This window comes from Mesoplodon mirus (assembly GCF_964341445.2).
Source record: "Mesoplodon mirus genome assembly, chromosome: 5".
Classification (NCBI taxonomy): Eukaryota; Metazoa; Chordata; class Mammalia; order Artiodactyla; family Ziphiidae; genus Mesoplodon; species Mesoplodon mirus.
This window is the reverse complement of record NC_138980.1, coordinates 79,284,237-79,302,945: the sequence shown is the minus strand read 5'-3', so window position 1 is coordinate 79,302,945 and position 18,709 is coordinate 79,284,237. Positions and strand designations below refer to the sequence as shown.

At 41.2% G+C, this 18,709-nt stretch overlaps 1 protein-coding gene across 1 annotated transcript in view; it reads left to right on the top strand.

Moving 5' to 3' along the window:
* Positions 1 to 12,585, top strand: part of LMNB1 (lamin B1) — a 70,955-nt gene extending 58,370 nt beyond the window's left edge. Inside the window, exons 9-12 of the mRNA XM_082623111.1 lie at positions 21 to 125; positions 2,871 to 2,990; positions 8,237 to 8,344; positions 11,910 to 12,585. Coding sequence (XP_082479237.1) covers positions 21 to 125; positions 2,871 to 2,990; positions 8,237 to 8,344; positions 11,910 to 11,951 — 375 coding nt within the window. The 3' untranslated portion in view covers positions 11,952 to 12,585. The remainder of the gene's footprint in view (positions 1 to 20; positions 126 to 2,870; positions 2,991 to 8,236; positions 8,345 to 11,909) is intronic.
* Positions 12,586 to 18,709: the final 6,124 nt, after the last annotated feature.

Sequence of the window (18,709 nt, the reverse complement as noted above, 5' to 3'; positions counted from 1 at the left end):
TTATTTTGTTCTTTCAATAGGATCAACCAATGGGAGGCTGGGAGATGATCAGAAAAATTGGAGACACATCAGTCAGTTACAAATATACCTCAAGATATGTGCTGAAGGCAGGCCAGACTGTTACAGTAAGTTAATTTAGTCATCATTTAATTTAACTTCATTATCTTAACCAATAGTTAAAGTAATTAAAACCATTTTAGCTTAAAGAGAAGCATTTTAGAAATGGGCATCAAAATGTTTTTGACATTATTAGGAAATTACAAGTGCTATTAAAGATTTTTAAAATTCTTTGTCATTGAGAGTGGTAATTGACTATTAAAAGTGAAAGAATTGACCTTTGAATTATTTTTATTTTCTCTACTCCAGTAGAAATTAACAGCTGACCCCCCCCTTCATCCCTAAAGAAGTTGAGGTGACTATCTCCTTTTACCAATTCCTTTTTAAAAATATTAAATACATGTTTAAGATTTTATGATTGATACAGACCTTCCTAAGTGTTTAAGATCAAAGGCTCAAACAGGTTAGAACTTCTCTTTTAAAAAGTGTATTCATAGAACTTGCCACCACATTGTGAAAATATCAGATGCTAATTTTGTGATAACAGGTAAAAATTGGAACAGATATCCTAACCACGCTATCTTTTCTTCTCTTTAGTAATTATTGTAGTGAGAGAAAATTTCTCAGTCCTATTATATGTCTTACGGAAGCTGCATAATGTGATGGAAAGAATCTGACATTTTTAATTCAGAAGATTCAGATTTGAGCGTGCCCTTTATCTCTTTAAAAGTATAAAACCACTATGCCAATCATCTGCTTTTTCCACTGGATACAGTTCCTCAGTGACTAAATAGATATATATATTCTATAGGTCTAGTGGAGAGCTCAATTTTCACATAAAAAATGTAAGGCATTTTTTTTTCCTTTGGTAGCTGGCATAAATGTGTTAAGAAGCTCTTTGGAATGTGGTAATCATAAGTGATATTTCTGTAAAATTGTACAAGGCAGGGCAATAGCAAAGATCAGTTTAAAACTCCAGAACAGAAGTAAGTGAACTACTATGTAATTTAAAATTTTCTTGTAGCCACATTAAAAACAAGTGAAAAAGAAAGATGTGAAATTAACTTTAGAACTATGTTTTAAATTTAACCCAATATATCTAAAATATTATCATTTCAACATCTGATGAATATAAAAGTTATTACATCACTTTAAAAAATATCTATTTATTTATTTATTTGGCTGCACTGGGTCTTAGTTGCGGTCCACAGGATCTTTGTTGCAGCATGTGGGATCTTTAGTTGTGGCATGCAGGATCTTAGTTGCGGCATGTGGGATGTAGTTCCCTGACCAGGGATTGAACCCGGGCCCCCTGCTTTGGGAGTGTGGAGTCTAAACCACTGGACCACCAGGGAAGTCCCCCTTTTTTTAAAAAAAATACTAAATCTTGACACTTGGAGATACCCTTACAGCACACCTCAGTTGGGACTAGCCATGTTTCAAGTGCTCACAAGCCACATATGGCTACCATATTGAACGACACAGCTCTAGGACATAGTAGTTTTAGGTTAAATTACCCAGTAAGGTTACTGACGTGTTACGATTATTATTAAACACTAAACCAACTGTATGATACCATATGGACTAGTGAAAAGTATAGCTTGAGGTTAGATTAACATTCCACATAACCTGAAAGTCAGCCCAGGTCCAGTTCTCTTTTCAGTTTTATCCTAGTAATGCTCCTTGCCCCTTTCCATTTATAATGGTGATGGAAGATCTGGAAGCTTCAAGTGAACACTTTAAGAGGAAGGGGTCTCTCCTAATTAGTAATTGATAAGGTTTTCTCCCCATTTAAAACAGTACCTGCTTATACTATCTCCAGTCTTCATTCTGCCATCATATGGCCCTTTATATTGCAAGACAATTTATGGAGTACAAAACTTTGCTGTCTCTTTTCATATGGTCTTGTAGAAAGATCAGGACTGGTAGTAGTGTCCCTACAGGTGAGGACATAGAGGTTTGTAGAGATGTAGTGTTATGTCCATGATACAAACCCAGTTTTCTAACTCTCAAGTGTTCTCTATTCTACCAATGCTCTTCTGCCAGTAAATACATAAAAAATGTTGCAGAATTTCCCTGCTTATGAAAAGGGAAATCTTTCTGTTTCTTTTGCCTATTTCTGTAGCAGTCATATTTTCCGTTGAATAATGGGTTATTTGTTTGTTTCCTGAATTCTTTTTGGAATTCAGACTCAGACACTGGGGTATTATGACACTGTCTCTGGTTGGATATATACCACCTTCCATTAGAATATTCTAGATAGGCTGTCTGCTGCAGAGATTTTGAGAGAAGTTAGTCATCTCCTCACTTCCTGCTATAGGCAGCTGGCGGATACCACTGGAAGGGGTAGAAGGCTCTAACACGGAAGGGCTGGCTCGTGAGACCCGTGGAATAATAGAATGCTAACAGTGAGAGCTTATATTCATTGAGTCAGCCATCTCCTCCATGTGGGTAATCATTTGTCTTCACAACAGTCCCGTGTATTAGCAGTACCATTTCTGTCCCATTGGAGGGTAAGTAAGGTAGCTTGCTCAAGGTGAGCTGGCATGTAGGCGAGCTAGGATGTGAATCTAGGCAACTTCACTTCAGAGTCCTGTGTGTCAACATTTTTATTTATCAGACTGGGAAGACGAGGCCTAGCTAAGCTCTATGGGATATACAGCTAGTTAATATAGCAAGTCTAAAGCTAGGCCATAGTTCTGGAACTTTTAGAATCAGTCCTCTTACAAGGTGTTAAAGTCTCATCATTATGTTGTTATTGGCACGTGGGAGAGCTGGGCTCTGTGTAGAATGATTTCCTTTTTTCTCTCTAGATCTGGGCTGCAAATGCCGGTGTCACAGCCAGTCCTCCCACCGACCTCATCTGGAAGAACCAGAACTCTTGGGGCACTGGCGAAGATGTGAAAGTTATATTGAAAAATTCTCAGGGAGAGGTATGGTCATTTTATTGGTACCACCACAGTGTCAATTTTTTTTCTTCATTGAAGTGTAGTTGACTTACAATGTTGTGTTAATTACTGCTGTACGGCAGAGTGATTCAGTTATACATATATGTACATTTTTTTTTTTTGGGCCACGTCACGCAGCCTGTGGGATCTTAGTTCCCTAACCAGGGATTGAACCCGGCCACTGGCAGTGAGAACGTGGAGTCCTAACCACTGGCCTGCCAGGGAATTCCTGTGTACATTCTTTTTTTAAAATACTTTTCCATTATGGTTTATCATAGGATATTGAATATAGTTCCCTGTGCTATGCAATAGGACCTTGTTGTTTATCCATTTTATAGATAATAGTTTGCATCTGCTCATCCCAACCTCCCACTCCCATCCCTCCCCCAACCCCTGCCCCCTTAGCAACCACCAGACTCTTCTCTATGTTCGTACCACAGTGTCAGTTTCACCTGAGAGTTCATCATGCAAGTGTGATTTCTTTTCAAAAATCAAATTTAAATGTGAAGTAACTGATTGCTTAAATCAGACCAAGGCTGCTGAGTCCATGAAAGTGATGCTAACTCCAGGTTTTAAGAATGAAATATGAGTGTATTGTAGTTCTGATTGTTAGTACAGGTTCCAGAGTCAGTCTGTGTCTAGTTTCTGTCTTCACTGCCCAGTGACTTTGGACTTTGGGTAAGTTCCTTCACCTCTCTTAGTTTTATCATTTTAAAATGGAGATAATAATAACAAGATAACTAATATAAATAAGATAATATAATGAGAATAATATAAATGAGACAATCCTTGGGAAATGGTCAGAATAGTATCTGGCCACTGGTAAATGCTTAGGTTATTAACCTTGTTACTGACTTTCAACATGCTCGTGAAACTGAGTTTAAGGATTGTGGAGTGTACATTTGCTTGATGTGTATGTTTTCAACACGTCAGTCCTAGAACTCTTGTCAAGGAACCTTGCCTACCCCCACTGTCACATAAAGACACTCCCAAATTCCCCCAGCCACGCACACATACCAAGAGATGAAAGTGTCTTCAAAGGATGGCGTGGTTTCAGGTCAAAGTACAGCATCCCCTTAGGGGTTTCTTCTCTGCTCCCATAGTGCCCAGGCACAGACCTTGTCTAGCTTGTCACGTTGTCCTCTCTCACTAGAGTAATAAGCATATCAAGGGCAAGGACCTGTTCTGATTTTTCCTGGCACATGATAGGCACTTAGTGAGAAATTACTGGATAAAATTTTAGGAAAATCAAACATGGACCTTTACTTAAGTTCAGAGAAATAAAGTGTAATTAATAGCATTCATTCTGGGGGTCTGAGGTGTTTGCATACGAGAAGTTCTCTGCCCAGCCATCTTTCCAGCCATCCCTCACTGTAAACATCTGCTGGTGTTTAGACTGCTCTTAGTAAGGATTTCACTGTCTGCTGAATGAAGAATGTCCTTTATCTCAGACTGAGGCTGAAAATGAAAGGGCATCTGATGTTTTCCACTGTAGACTTCAGTACAGTTCACCTCCAAATACTTGGTAGGTTCTCAGGGTGTGGGCGTTTACAGATGCCTTCCGGAATTCACAAACTTCGAGGAGCTGGATCTCCTCCTGTTCTCTGTGTGGAGCCCTGCTTGCTTTTTGCCTTCGGCACTTTGGAATTCTTCCCCGTTGTCACTGGTGCTGCTGCCCAAGTGCTGAAATTACTGCAGCTCCTATGCTGGTAGCTCCTTTGACATCTGAAATTGGCAGAATACATGTCTCTTTCAAAACAGTGTTACGAGTGCCGATTTGCCCAGATTGAAAAGCATGGTTTTAAGGGGCTATGGTAGATGAAATAGGGTTTCATGAACCATGGAATCTAGTCACCACCTTTTTCTGTGTGAAAATGTGTTCCAAGTTAGAAACGATCTTATAGGAGGCTATTTGGAATGCAGCGGGTTTAAAAGCGCACAAAATAGATACGACAAGTGAAAAAGTAGATGCCATGACATAGGATATGTCTGGAGGTAGTATTACCAGTGATGTTTCAATTAAGCCGAATGAAGCTCAGGTTTCCCTTCATAATTCAAACTGCTGAACTCTAATGGATTATTTGGTTGGTTTGTTTTCCTGTTCTTTTAATAAACTTCTGCATTCTGCTTGTTAGGCTCTATGAAGTGACCTCTGTCAGAAATGAGGAAAGTATTATGAATACAGTTCTTATTTCTGTGATTGCCAGGCAAGTACTTTTGGCATTTATTCATTTAATTTTGTGAGACCATATTTATTAATAGGTCCCAGACCATATTTATAATAATTCATAATTACCACCATAAAGACCACTTTTCTGTAAGATTGTAGGTAATCGGCTTAAGTCAGTGTAATTTTTTTACATATATTTTCTTGCTGAGACATTGGAGATATCAGGAAACCCAATTAAACTGGCTTTAAAATAATGGGAATATATGAGTTCACAAAACCAGCCATCCAGAGATAGTGGACTTGATCCATTGGCTCACCCAGTGTCCCCAAGGATCTTTCTATTGTCTGTTTCCTGAGTGTCTCCCTCAGGTGCATCATTCTAGGTTTACTTCTCGTGGGCAAGAGCATTGTGCCTAGTCAGGTCCTCGTCAGGGCTTTGCTCTCGTAGTACCAGCCTGGGTCACGTGCCCACCTCTGAGCCAGTTCCTGGAGTCAAGAGAACAGAGTTAGAGCTTGAGCCTTCTCCGTGGCTAGATCACACTCAGCTTGTGACACACATGTCACATCTCCATGGGAGAGAGGGTACCCAGGTAAAAGTGGGGGCTTTTACTGAGAAATGGCTGGGGAGGGGTGGTCCTAGGGATGAAAAACAGCAAATGTCACCATGGAGAAATAAAATGTTTTTTTAATGAGGGAAATAAAAAATAAAGCAGTCTCTCTGTACCTTCTAGAATATAGGCATCACTGAAATTTTTGTATATGCAGATGATTACTTATGTATACAGAGATATTCTAGTTTAACAGTCAGCTCCTTCATCAACAAAAACTGCCTTGATTTTTAGTATTTGCTGAACTGTGGTGATTTCAGGATACCCACACGCTGTGACTGAGCACGGAGTTGAAGAGGCAGCACGTGAGGTGGCGCTAGCTGGCCCTGCTGCACTGCTGGGGAGATGGGTGTACCTTTACGTGCCCAGGGCTTTACCCAGGCAGACCCATGGCATGTTGATAGAGACCATTTATGTGTGCCTTTCAGGGCACTTGATAGGGTTGGGTGTCTTGCTGAGAGGAATTTTTTTGGTAAAGACGTTTGTCTTTTAGCACCTTGACTAATAATTTCCTGGGCCTAAACCTTCCAGCAACTTTTGGTTCTAAATTTGTTTTATTATTTTTCTATTTAGTTTTGTCGACATTTATTTAGCTCACTTATATTCCATACAGGCTTTCTGCATTAAATTAACTGATTTTTAAATGTTGACAAATGAAAAGTGCTTAACAGCAGGCTTACATTAAAGGCAGTTATGCTGAAGTAATTCATAATTAATGAAGTTGGGCAAGTTGCTGTTTTCTAAGCTTCTCATTTGAGGCTCATAGTCTGGTGTTTCATCACAAGCTCTAAGAGCCAGTGTTTCCATATGGGATGTATATACACTGTCATGAGTTGCTAGAAGCTGAAATGTGAGAATTCTATAACAGATTTTATTTGACTCCTCTTTCCTCATTTTAAGATGAGTTGAGGGAAGCTAGGTACTCTGAAAACTTTTTGGGAATCTTTTTTCTGTTTTGTATGCCATCATCAGTTCAAAGAGTTGTAATTGATCTGAGGATTCACATGCTTTTTTATTAGTACTAATTTGGTTAAAGCAAGTGTTATTTGTGAAAAGACTCTTTGTGTGTATAAACACAGACTGATCTCACAGAATTGAAGTTTCTGGCTAACTCAGACTCAAAATGGTCCATCTTCCTCAGCCGTGCAACAATAATCAAAATTCCCTACAAAATACTACTGTACTACCTTACTTCATTTATAAAATATATATGTGGACATGTAAATAGAACTCTCATTTCTCTGTCACTGTTCTCTGGTTTTCTTCCTCTGCCATTTTAAACTAGCTGGTCTGTGTTAAATTTCAGGTAAGCTTTTACTGACGTGATTTTAGTGTCTTCATCTGGAGTTATCTTTCTCGAGTAACCTTAGGACATGCATGGTACAGAGTAAAATTAGACGCTCTGCAGCACTCTAGGACACACTCATTTACTTGCTGCTAAATCACCAGGTTAGCCTTAACCAGAAACACTGCTGCATTTGTGCAAGTCAGCATTCTCTACAGGAAAGTCATTTGTATTTGCGCCTTTCAGTAGAAAATGGAAATGGTTACTTTCTATTATGCCTCCAGTGAATAATAGGAGATCTGTTTTTTTGTACAGAGTACACTGGAACTTCACTAGTGTGTCATTAGTAAATAGTGTTCCTGTGTCTTGATTCTGTTTCATTCAAGAGGAACTAGCTGCTGAAGGAATGAAAGCTTGTCCTTTTCATCTCACTCAATCAGGTGGTCCTCTTGCCACCGAGGTCCCTGAGAGCACAGCAGTTAGCCTCTGACTTCATTTTATTCAGCATTTATTTAGCACCTTCTCTTTGCTAAGAGCCAAGATCTTTAAGCTGAATTCATGTTGAGTGTTATAAAGAATTTAGTGTGCCAAATCGTTTACAGAATTCTTAGTAACAGAATGGGATAAAAAGCAGTGGAAACTTCTCAGCAGGTATTTCAAATTGGATACCAGTAGCTCCCCTGCAGGGAATATTGAAAATCTAAGAACTGCTACTAATTATGCAAAAATTCCTGTTCAGTAGCTGAAGCTACTGATGAGCCACTTAAAAAAAAAAAAAAAAAAGTCCCTGATGTAGGAATGCTGTTTCTTAAATTTATGCAACGAAAAGATGTCGTCCTCCCACAGTCTTTGTGATTTTTAAGTATAGTGGGGTTTTTTTTAATTAATTAATTTTTTATTTTTGGCTGCGTTGGTCTTTGTTGCTGTGCGCCGGCTTCCTCTAATTGTGGTGAGCGGGGGCTACTCTTCGTTGTAGTGCGCGGGCTTCTCATTGTGGTGGCTTCCCTTGTTGTGGCACACGGGCTTAGTTGCTCCACGGCATGTGGGATCTTCTGGGACAGGGATCAAACCCGTGCCCCCTGCATTGGCAGGCGGATTCTTAACTACTGCACCACCAGGGAAGTCCCAAAGTATAGTGTTTTAACTTAAATCAAACTCTTGTGTTTAGGAGGTTGCTCAAAGAAGTACAGTCTTCAAAACAACCATACCTGAAGAGGAAGAGGAGGAGGAAGAAACAGCTGAAGTGGCTGTCGAGGAAGAACTTTTCCACCAGCAGGTATTACTTTAATATATGTCTTTTAAATTTTATTAACAGAATTACATGAAAACCAAAACCAATAGTGGAGCTTGTTTTTTCCCTATTACTTGATGAACTAAGTCAGTGATCTACCAAGTGGGGTTTGTTTTTCCTGAGGGGATCTTTAAGATACAGTACATTTGGGTACTGGAAGAAAATGTTTGCACTTCTTTTTTAAAAATTATTTCTCATATCAAATTTCAGTTTTGTCTTTTGTTTTATAATGTATGTAATATGTTATGGTAGGACATGTATGCCACATAAATAAGTATATATGGATTGGAATGCATGCTAAGAATTATTTATTGAAGGGTTCTTTGACTGAGTTTAGATGACTAAATTGGAGTAGGTATCTGCATATAAACTTAAAAAAAACAAAGAGTAGGGGCTTCCCTGGTGGCGCAGTGGTTAAGAATCCGCCTGCCAATGCTGGGGACACAGGTTCGAGCCCTGGTTGGGGAAGATCCCACATGCTGCAGAGCAACTAAGCCTGTGAGCCACAACTACTGAGCCTGTGCTCTAGAGCCCGCCAGTCACAACTACTGAGCCCGCGTGCCGCAACTACTGAAGCCCACGTGCCTAGAGCCCGTGCTCCGCAACAAGAGAAGCCACCACAATGAGGAGCCCGCGAAACACAACCAAGAGTAGCCCCTGCTCACCGCAACTAGAGAAAGCCCGTGCACAGCAACAAAGACCCAACACAGCCAAAAAATAAATAAATAAAATTAAATTTAAAAAAAATCATTACCTGATTAAAAAAAAAAAGTAATGTTCAGCTTCAGTGTGAAGCAAAATTCTTGCTGTCTTTAAGTTTTTAATCATTTAATTGCAAGATAGATTTTAGCTGCTGCTTGGACTTTTGAGAGTCCTTGAAATAAAGAAACTCCAAATTTGACTTTAATTAATTAAATTGGAATTATTAATAAGTAATGAGCCTTCAGTTTATATTCTCAAGCTGTTCATGTCTGATCATTAATCAGAATTCCTACCCTTATCCTTATAAGACGTCGTCACCATGTCTCCAGATTTATAAATCTGTTTGTTTTGCTTAATTAGCCCCAATCCTACTCCAAATAAACATTCTCATATTGTTCAGCCTCCAGAGTTGAGAACCACTTGAGGTGGGTTATGGTAGAATGAATTTTTGGCATGGATACTTCTTCGTACATTTTGGAGGAATATTTAAGAACAGGTGTTTTATACTTGGCTTTAATAAGAAACAGGTACAAGATCCATTTCCTGTCCTTACTTGAAACATTATAATGACTGGAAGTAAAATAACAATATAAGAGATATCTCAGGGTGCCAGGCTAGTGGTTCAGAGCATGAGTTGTAGCAGTTCAGATGCTGGAGAAGGCTGTTTAGGCCACCAGAACAGTTGAGAAGATCTCTGGAAAATAGGCTTGTCCAGTATTTTGAAGGATGGGCAATTATTTGAGTATTAGAAGGCAGACGGTAGTGTTCTGTGGTTGTTTGAATTATCTGTTGCTACATTAGGAGACCACCTTAAATTAAAACTCAGTGACTTAAAACTGATTTCTTAATTCCTATGACTCTGTGGTTTGACTGGGCTCCACTGGGCAGTTCATTTGTTCCCACACAATGGAGAGTGAAGTCAGTCATGCAGTTGCATTCAGCTGGAAGCTTGGCTGGGGCTGGAATGTTCTCCATGTTTGTTTCCACGTGGTTTCTTAACATTTGGTGGTTTAGCCCAACCTTCTTTACAACATGGCAGCTGGCTTCCAAGAGAGTGAAAACGGAAAGCATTAGATTTCTTAAAGGCCCATATTCTCTTAGTCAAAGTAAGTCATAGGCCAGCTTCAATTCCAGGGGAGGGTAAATAGTCTCCACCTCATAATGGGAGGAGTGGCAAAGAATTTATCATGATCTTTAATTCATCACAGGGTATATGTCAAGACTTGAGCACCAAGTATATCTGTCCATCCAGTTGTGTTTGTAGGGTGTGAGTGAGAGATAAGTGGGGAGGTTGGTGTTAAATCAGCATACTCTGGAATGCCTAGGGAAGGAGCTTCTGCACACTTTGGAGCAAGGAGAAGTTGAGACAATATCAGAGGGATGACTGTAGAAGGGAGATTGCAGACACACTGAGAGACTATGTAAATGGAGATTCATTTATTAAGGCATAGTGACCGAACTTGAGGGGGAGGAGAAAAAAAATCAAAGATGTGCGAGGTTTTTAGCTTTTGTGATCAGAAGAAATAATGATATCAAAGTTCAAAAGAGGAGGCTTCCCTGGTGGTGCAGTGGTTGAGAGCCCGCCTGCCGATGCAGGGGACACGGGTTCGTGCCCCGGTCCGGGAAGATCCCACATGTCGCGGAGCGGCTGGGCCCGTGAGCCATGGCCGCTGAGCCTGCGCGTCCGGAGCCTGTGCTCCGCAAGGGGAGAGGCCACAACTGTGAGAGGCCCGTGTACCTCAAAAAAAAAAAAAAAAAAAAAGTTCAAAAAAGGGAAGATGGAAGGATGGATCAGCTATTTTGACTTCATATTAGAGAATGAATCCAGTGGCCTTTCGAGTTGATTAGAAGTCTTTCTGGTTGACCTTCAAGAAACCAATTTCAGTAGTCAAGTGGTGTTTCACAGTCATGTTGTGAGATTTTAAGGAATTAGTGACTGATAAAGAAATGGATAGAGGGAGCCGTTTTGACTTCACATTTGAAGATGAACCCAATGCAAATGCTTCAGGATATGAAAGCTAAGCATCCAGCAAGCCATATTCCCTGATGTGGTTGTTCAGAATGCCGTCCACTGAGCTCCTGTTTCCTAAGTTGCCAAAGGATGTTATTGAATAGGAATTTTCAAATTCGGCTGCTTATTAGAATTTCTTAAGGAGCTTTAAAATTACATATAAATAGATACTCTCGCCCAGTTAAATGAGAAATTCTCATTTATTTTTAAAAATTTATTTATTTATTTTTGGCTGCGTTGGGTCTTCGTTGCTGCGTGCGGGCTTTCTCTAGTTAAAGCGAGCGGGGGCTACTCTTTGTCACGGTGTGCAGGCTTCTCAATGCAGTGGCTTCTCTTGTTGCGGAGCATGGGCTCTAGGTGCGAGGGCTTCAGTAGTTGTGTCATGCAGGCTCAGCAGTTGTGACTTGTGGGCTCTAGAGCACAGGCTCAGTAGTTGTGGCGCACGGGCTTAGCTGCTCCGTGGCATGTGGGATCTTCCCGGACCAGGGCTCGAACCTGTGTCCCCTGCATTGGCCGACGGATTCTTCACCACTGTGGCACAAGGGAAGTCCGAAATGAGAAATTCTCATTTAATTGATCTAGGGACCTAGATCAGAATTTTGTTTTAAGAACTCCTCAGGATCTCAATGTGCAGCTAGAGTTGAGAATCACTGTTCTGGAATTTGTTGGAGTATTCTAGGGGAGAAGTCCATACGAGAAGGTTAAAAAGGATAAGTGAGAAGTAATAAACGTCCATTTGAAGTTAGGTAATAATGAATTTGTAGTATCTCTGCCTTATTTTAAAATACCATGATCCATTTTCTTAGCACTAATTTTTTTTTCTGTTTTCCTCATCAGGGAGCCCCAAGAGGTTCCAATAGAAGCTGTGCAATTATGTAAACTTCTCACATCAACTGTCTTCCTCAAAATAAAGAAGTATGGTAATCCTTACCTACATGCAGTGCAGAGCCTTCTCAGAAGCACAGAATATTTTTATATTTCCTTTATGTGAATTTTTAAGCTGCGAATCTGATGGCCTTAATTTCCTTTTTTGACACTGAACGTTTTGTAAAAGAAATCATATCCATACACTTTGTTGCAAGATGTGAATTATTGACACTGAACTGTGTACTGTTTGAAAAGAGTCCCTCAAATTTTTTGACATTTTTTTTGTATGTGTGTGGTTTTTTTTTAAGTTCTTATGAGGAGGGGAGGGTAAATAAACCACTGTGTGTCTGGGTTTAATTTGAAGATTGCTCCATCTAGATTAGCAATCTGCTCTTGATTATTCTCTGCTATATATAACGGTGCTGTGAGGGAGGGGAAAAGCATTTTTCAATATATTGAACTTTTGTACTGAATTTTTTTGTAATAAACAATCAAGGCTACAAAAATTTTTTTTAAATAGAAAAGAGAAATTTTGTAAGAAGGCAATATTAACCTAATCATCATGTAAGCACTCTGGATGAAGGATTCCACAAAACTTTGTTTTATGGTTACTTCTTCTCTTAGATTCTTAATTCACAAGGGGAATGGGGGGAGGGAGGGAGGGGGGAGGGAAGGGTTTCTCCTAAAACGCATTAGTTGTGTTTTTTAAGATAGTGTAACTTGCTTAAATTTCTTATGTGACATTAACAAATAAAAAGCTGTTTTAAATATTAATCTGCTGTCTTTTAACTTTAGAACTGTTTTGGGGGAGAAAAGCGTTGTTTCAGTTTTACTTTTGATAAAAATAATTTGGCTTTTTGTTTGAACTAGATTTTTCTTTAAGGCTCTGACAATGGGGAATATAAACACACAAACTATTTTGGGGTCTCACCTGTTTTCAGTACTCTGTTGTCATTAATGATAGTACTAATAAAAGCCATAATAATAGCTAATTTTTTGGAGCCAGACACCATGCTCAGTGCTTTATATTTTTTAGCTTATTAACAATAAGACCTTTCAAAATCCATTTAAGAAAGCCATTTAGGAACATTAGGGACAGTGGGAGAAATTGGGTAAGACACTCCTTTTAAAGGAAAAAAATGGAGATAATATTTCTAGAATCTAGTTTTACTGTCTTTTTTTTTTTTTTTGCGGTACGCGGGCCTCTCACTGTTGTGGCCTCTCCCGTTGCGGAGCACAGGCTCCGGACGCGCAGGCTCAGCAGCCATGGCTCACGGGCCCAGCCGCTCCGTGGCATGTGGGATCTTCCCGGACCGGGGCACGATCCCGTGTCCCCTGCATCGGCAGGCGGACTCTCAATCACTGCGCCACCAGGGAAGCCCAAGTTTTACCGTCTTTTAAAACACAGAAGAGACACTGATTACGAGGAGTACAGTATGAATGATAGAAAATAGGTGTGTGCTGTGTGGGGTAGTTATGTATGGTGGTAACTAGGGTGTCATTTTTTACGCATTTGGAGAGTTTATCTTGTGATTGCTTTAGCTAAGTGAGTTAGTTCATCTTGTAGGAAGTAGAATATCCAAACCATCCCTAGAATGAACCGTTGATAACAATTCAGAAGCTAATCCAGAGCCAGTGTTTGCTTTTTCTCTTAAAATATTCCTGCAGTAAGCTGCACAGACTAGCAACTTACACTTGAAAATAACTCACAAAGTCCCAGAATTACTGTGCTCTGCAGATTTACTGCATTCACTGGTGCTGTCGGAGACACAAGATAAATGCTGGCTTAGAAATTCTGTCTGGTGAAGCAGATAAAATGATAACTTCTCCACACAGATTTATCTTCAGAATGAGAATGGCAGTGCAGGGTATGGCCCAACTTGGTTGTGAAAAAAGTGTTGCCACAAGATAGGATTCTTGCCATCAAAATTCATTCTAGGTACTTTATTGCCAGATAAATTGCGTTATAGGAATCACTTTAATTAGTTAAGCATTAAGAAACTTTGGCAGTTTTAATACAGAGGAATATTATATACTCTAGTGAAATTTAGAGTAAGAACCCAGGACTCAGTTAATACATAGCTGGGTGCCTCTGAATATGTGGCAGGAGATTGTTGAGTCGATTTAAGCTGACAGACTTTACACTAAATAGAAGTTTTCTGAAAGTGAGCTGCACTTACACCTGTTCCCACAGAGCATCTGGGAGGCAGAGGCTCAAAGGCTGCCTCTCTGTAGTAAGTGCTTCTCCCCATCAGTGGAGGCTGCGGCTGCATATCTGCATTATTGAACTGTTTCATAACAAGCGTGAAAATTTCCCCCCTTATTTCATCTGCAGTGGTCTAGTTTCACCACTATGTTTAGATACAGATTTATTTTCCTCTTGTTCAGCTCCCACCTCAGGGTTTTTGACTAAGAGAATTCTGGATGTTCGTATTTTGTTGAATATCAGCTCATCCCTGTTCGCTGTTCTTCTATTCTGGGATTTCTTTTAGCCTTACATTGAACCTATCCTCTTTCATATGTTTTAGGTTTCTTTGTGCTGTATTCTCGGTAACTTAGTATTTATCTCACTAATTATCTTCTCAGCCCTGTCTAATCTGTTTATCCCATTTGTTGTAGTTTCTAGTTTCGTTAATGGTACTTTTCATTTCTGAAATTGTGCTTGATTCTTTTTCAAAATTTGCCTGTCCTCTTTTCAACTTTTTTTCTTTTTTTTAACTATAGTTCTCATCTTTTAAAAAGGTCATTTTCATCGTACTTATTTTATAGTCTCTAGTCTGTGTTCTTGAGTATGCTCATTTTTTTTCTCAGCTACAGAAAAATTACTGGTGGTTTGCTTCCTCGTGGGGTTTTTAGGATTGTGAACTTATCTTCAGTAAGGGCTGTTTATTTTGTGAGTTGTCCCTGTCCCAGGGTTTTGCTACAGAGTAACTTGGAGGTTTCCTTTGCTGTCTCCCCAGTGATGAGGTGGTATAGTGGTCTGGACCTCTGTTGCTGTTTTCTCACCTTGCGGTGGTGAAGGCCCACTAGGACAGTTGTGCTGAGTGTTTGCTGGTTCTTGCAGGTGACTTCCATATGCAGTCCCCCGGCCCCAGCAGGAGCTGGGTTTTGCTCTGGGCCTGCAGGCGGTCCATGTTCTGCTTGCCTGGGCTGTGGGCTGCATGGCGTGGTCCTGTGCTTTGTGCACCGGGCCCTCTTCCTTGCATGGACTTAAAGCCATGTTTTCTGTCCCCATCTCCAGCCCCCGAGGCTTCTCCTTAAGACTTTGAGTTCTTTGTTCCCTTATGGCACCTGGGCATTTCTTGTTTTTTTAGGCTTAGTCCTAGATTAAAACAAAAATTAGTTCTAGTTTATCAATTTTATAGTGGAAGGAAGGGGTCATCTTGGCCAGTTCATTCCACCATCATACACACATACAAATAAATGCACATTTATTTTCATATGTGTGTAGTTGTTTTTTTTTTTTTTTCTTTTTTGCAGTACGCGGGCCTCTCACTGTTGTGGCCTCTCCCGTTGCAGAGCACAGGCTCCGGACGCGCAGGCTCAGCGGCCATGGCTCATGGGCCTAGTTGCTCCGCGGCATGTGGGATCTTCCCGGTCCGGGGCACGAACCCGTGTCCCCTGCATCGGCAGGCGGACTCTCAACCACTGCGCCACCAGGGAAGCCCCATATGTGTGTAGTTTTAGGAGATACAGTTATGCTAAATCATGTTCCTTTGGGTTTCAGTTTCTCACCCATCATCATCCCTTTTACCAAATCTTAAATTACAAAGAAATTTATCTGAATGCCCCTTCTTTTCCTGGCCAAATCACATGTTTAACACAAAGTGAGAAATTGAAGGGACGCTTTGATCCACCCTTCTGGATCATTGGCTTCTGAACAAAATGCAGATCTTTTTAGTTCCACTGCATGAAGTAGCGGCATGGATGTGAATTTTAGGAGGTACCACCAGAGGAGAATGACTCTTAGGGTTCAAACTTTTGAGCCCCTGAAGCAAAGTTCTGGAATTTCCATGATATTTACCTGGCAAAACCCAGAATTCTGAAATTGGGACTGACTCCTTCCCTTCCTACCAAAAAAGGCACTGAAAGAGGTGGTATTTAGGATTCGGTTTTTCTGCCATTTGTCTACCTTACTAAAGGGACATTCAGAACAAAGTTGATGGGAATGAGGAAAATATTTAGGCAAAATACATGTAAAGCTCACAGAGGTCACAGTTCATGTTGGAGAGGGAGCTTCACATTAACATGTTGAATGGGAAGAACAGTGAATTAATGCAGACAAGACTGGGAGTGGATGCGGCTTTGCTGTTTTGGAAGGTTAGAGTGCGGGCCGAGGACAATCACAGAAGTCCCCTGGGAGCCAGTTTGCCCTGGAGACATGCACCCGACAGCGGGGAATCACCTCACTCCCTACCTCCTATCCTTGCTTTCATGATACGTATTTTTCCTTTACTTTAACAGCACAGTAAATCCTGTCTTCTGCTGATGTTTCTTAAGAGACAAAATGCACCTCTCAGTTTAAGGAGACAGCTTGTTCAGTAGCTTGATTACTTATAACAATAAAACACATATTCATGCGGATTTATTATGTGAGTGCCCCAGTCTGTGTACCTTAATGATTTCTCTGCATTTTGTATACCATTTTCTTGATATTGGTGTTGATTTCTGTGGTTTAAAACATCATCCTCACCTGCCTTTTAAGCCTTCTTGCCTGCAGCTTGTGTACCCTAATGCCCTTTGCCACTATTGTCTGGTCTGCCAGCCTTCTGACTTTCTCCATGCATCTGGCTTACGGCAGACCTCCCCATACAGCTGTAATAGTTGGGGGCGCGTACCTTCCCTAGTCTTTGTTTTTCTTCAGTGCTTTGTGACTCAATGTGGATAATTATTTTCAGACTGTCTGGTTTGGCCTGTTAAATACGCTTGGGTATTTCCACAACCCCCTCCATATAATCTTGTGTCCTATGACGTAAGTTAGCCGCGAGTGTTAGCTAAGTGTCCATTGTGTGAGCACACCAGAGGGACATGTCTCCAGATAGCACGTCTCGCTCTGGCAGAAACAGGCTTTCTAGCTTAGTGGCCAAGAGCGGTCTTAGAGACAATGATCTTAGATCATTGTTGTGGTTTCCAAACTCTGAGTCCCAGCTCACTTGTTCCCCTCGTCCTTCTCATTCTCTCCATTCTCTATTTGTGAGCCAGGGAGCCTCCCAGCCCACCCCCGCCTTTAACAAGCACTGCTTTTTGACTTAGGCCCTGGCAGCTGGTCCGTTCTCTTCTGAAGCCTGGGATCGTGACCCAGCCTTGCTCTTCGCTGCCAGCTCCCCACTCCTTTGTTATGCTGCCTTCCAACCCGTGTCAAGAGGGCTGAACCCAAGCTCTTTCTAGGGCCAGAATTTTCCTCTCAACCATTTCCCCAGGTGCCCATTTCTCTTAAGTTTTTGTCCTGCTAAGAGAAAAATTGTTAGGAAGTTTGAACTTCGGAAAAACGAGCTGAAAACATTGACTGAGTGCCTGTTGCCTAGTTTTCATTATTCTACGTCATGAAAGAAATAGTGAGCCTGGACTGAACTGTGAGAGGTGCGGCCATGGGGTCACCAGGACTCAGTGCTTATGTTTACAAATCTGGGCGGGATCCTTTTGTGGAGAAGGAAGGGTTTGGGCATCAGAGGGGGGATGACTCAGGGTCCTCATACCAGAAGCTCCTGTAGGAACCTGAAGCAGGGCCTTTGGCTGTGTCGGGCACCTGGGGAACTTTGGGAACCCAACCAAGAGGAATGGGCAGGGGCAGGGTCCTGGATGTGCAGTGCTGCTCTCGCGCTGTGTGGGGGGCACAGAATATCACATGGAATAGTTTAGTATTCTCATGTGTAAGCAATAGTCTCTTGCTTATGCATGGAATAGTTTCAATCTCATACGGGAGGAGGAAAGACCCATAAAGAGGAAGGAGGGAGAAAGTGAAAGGATTAGACGTTTGTTGAATGTTCACACAGCCAGGCACTCTGCACAGGGTCGTCCCCCAAACATTAACTCACTTGAAGCTCGTAGTACCACACTGGGCAAGTAGTGTTATCCTTGTTTTGCAGATGGGGCAACTTGCCCAGAGGTTAAGTCATTCATTCATTCCTTCCTTCAATGACCGTTCACTGGGGGATTTAGTTTTGCCAGGCATTGCCTAGCCAGCAGCTGGAATACCAAGAGGAGAGATCCTGTGGTTTTCTTGGGAACTCAGTCTGATTGCCCAGGCCACCACCATCTTTTTTTTTTTTTTTGTCTGCCCGGCTTGTGGGATCCTAGTTCCCCCACTAGGGATCGAACCCGAGCCCCCTGCAGTGGAAGCGCTGAGTCTTAACCACTGGACGGCCAGGGGATTCCCCAGGCTACCAACTTCAACAGCTCTGCCTATTCTACTGTCCCAGGCAGCTGTTAGGAAATAATGTACATAGCTAGTATACCATTGACAGTGGTACTACTCATTGTCAACAATGAATGGGAACAATTCCAACTGTCAGGTGACTCCCAAATCCCTATTTTAAATCTCTGTTGTTTCTGATGTTCTTCAAATGAATGTCAAGGTAAATAAATATTACTTGCATGCTGCTGTTTAGAAAATTCCTTTGTGTAGATTAGCTGATGTGCCTTAGTCAGGAGTGGGCCGGGCATTCTGCTTTCTTTCCAGAGCTCAAGCTTGTGCTCATCTGTCTTCCTCACTCGGCACTGCATTTACCCTCTCTGATGAAACGGCAGGTTACAGCCTGGGTGGACTGCCC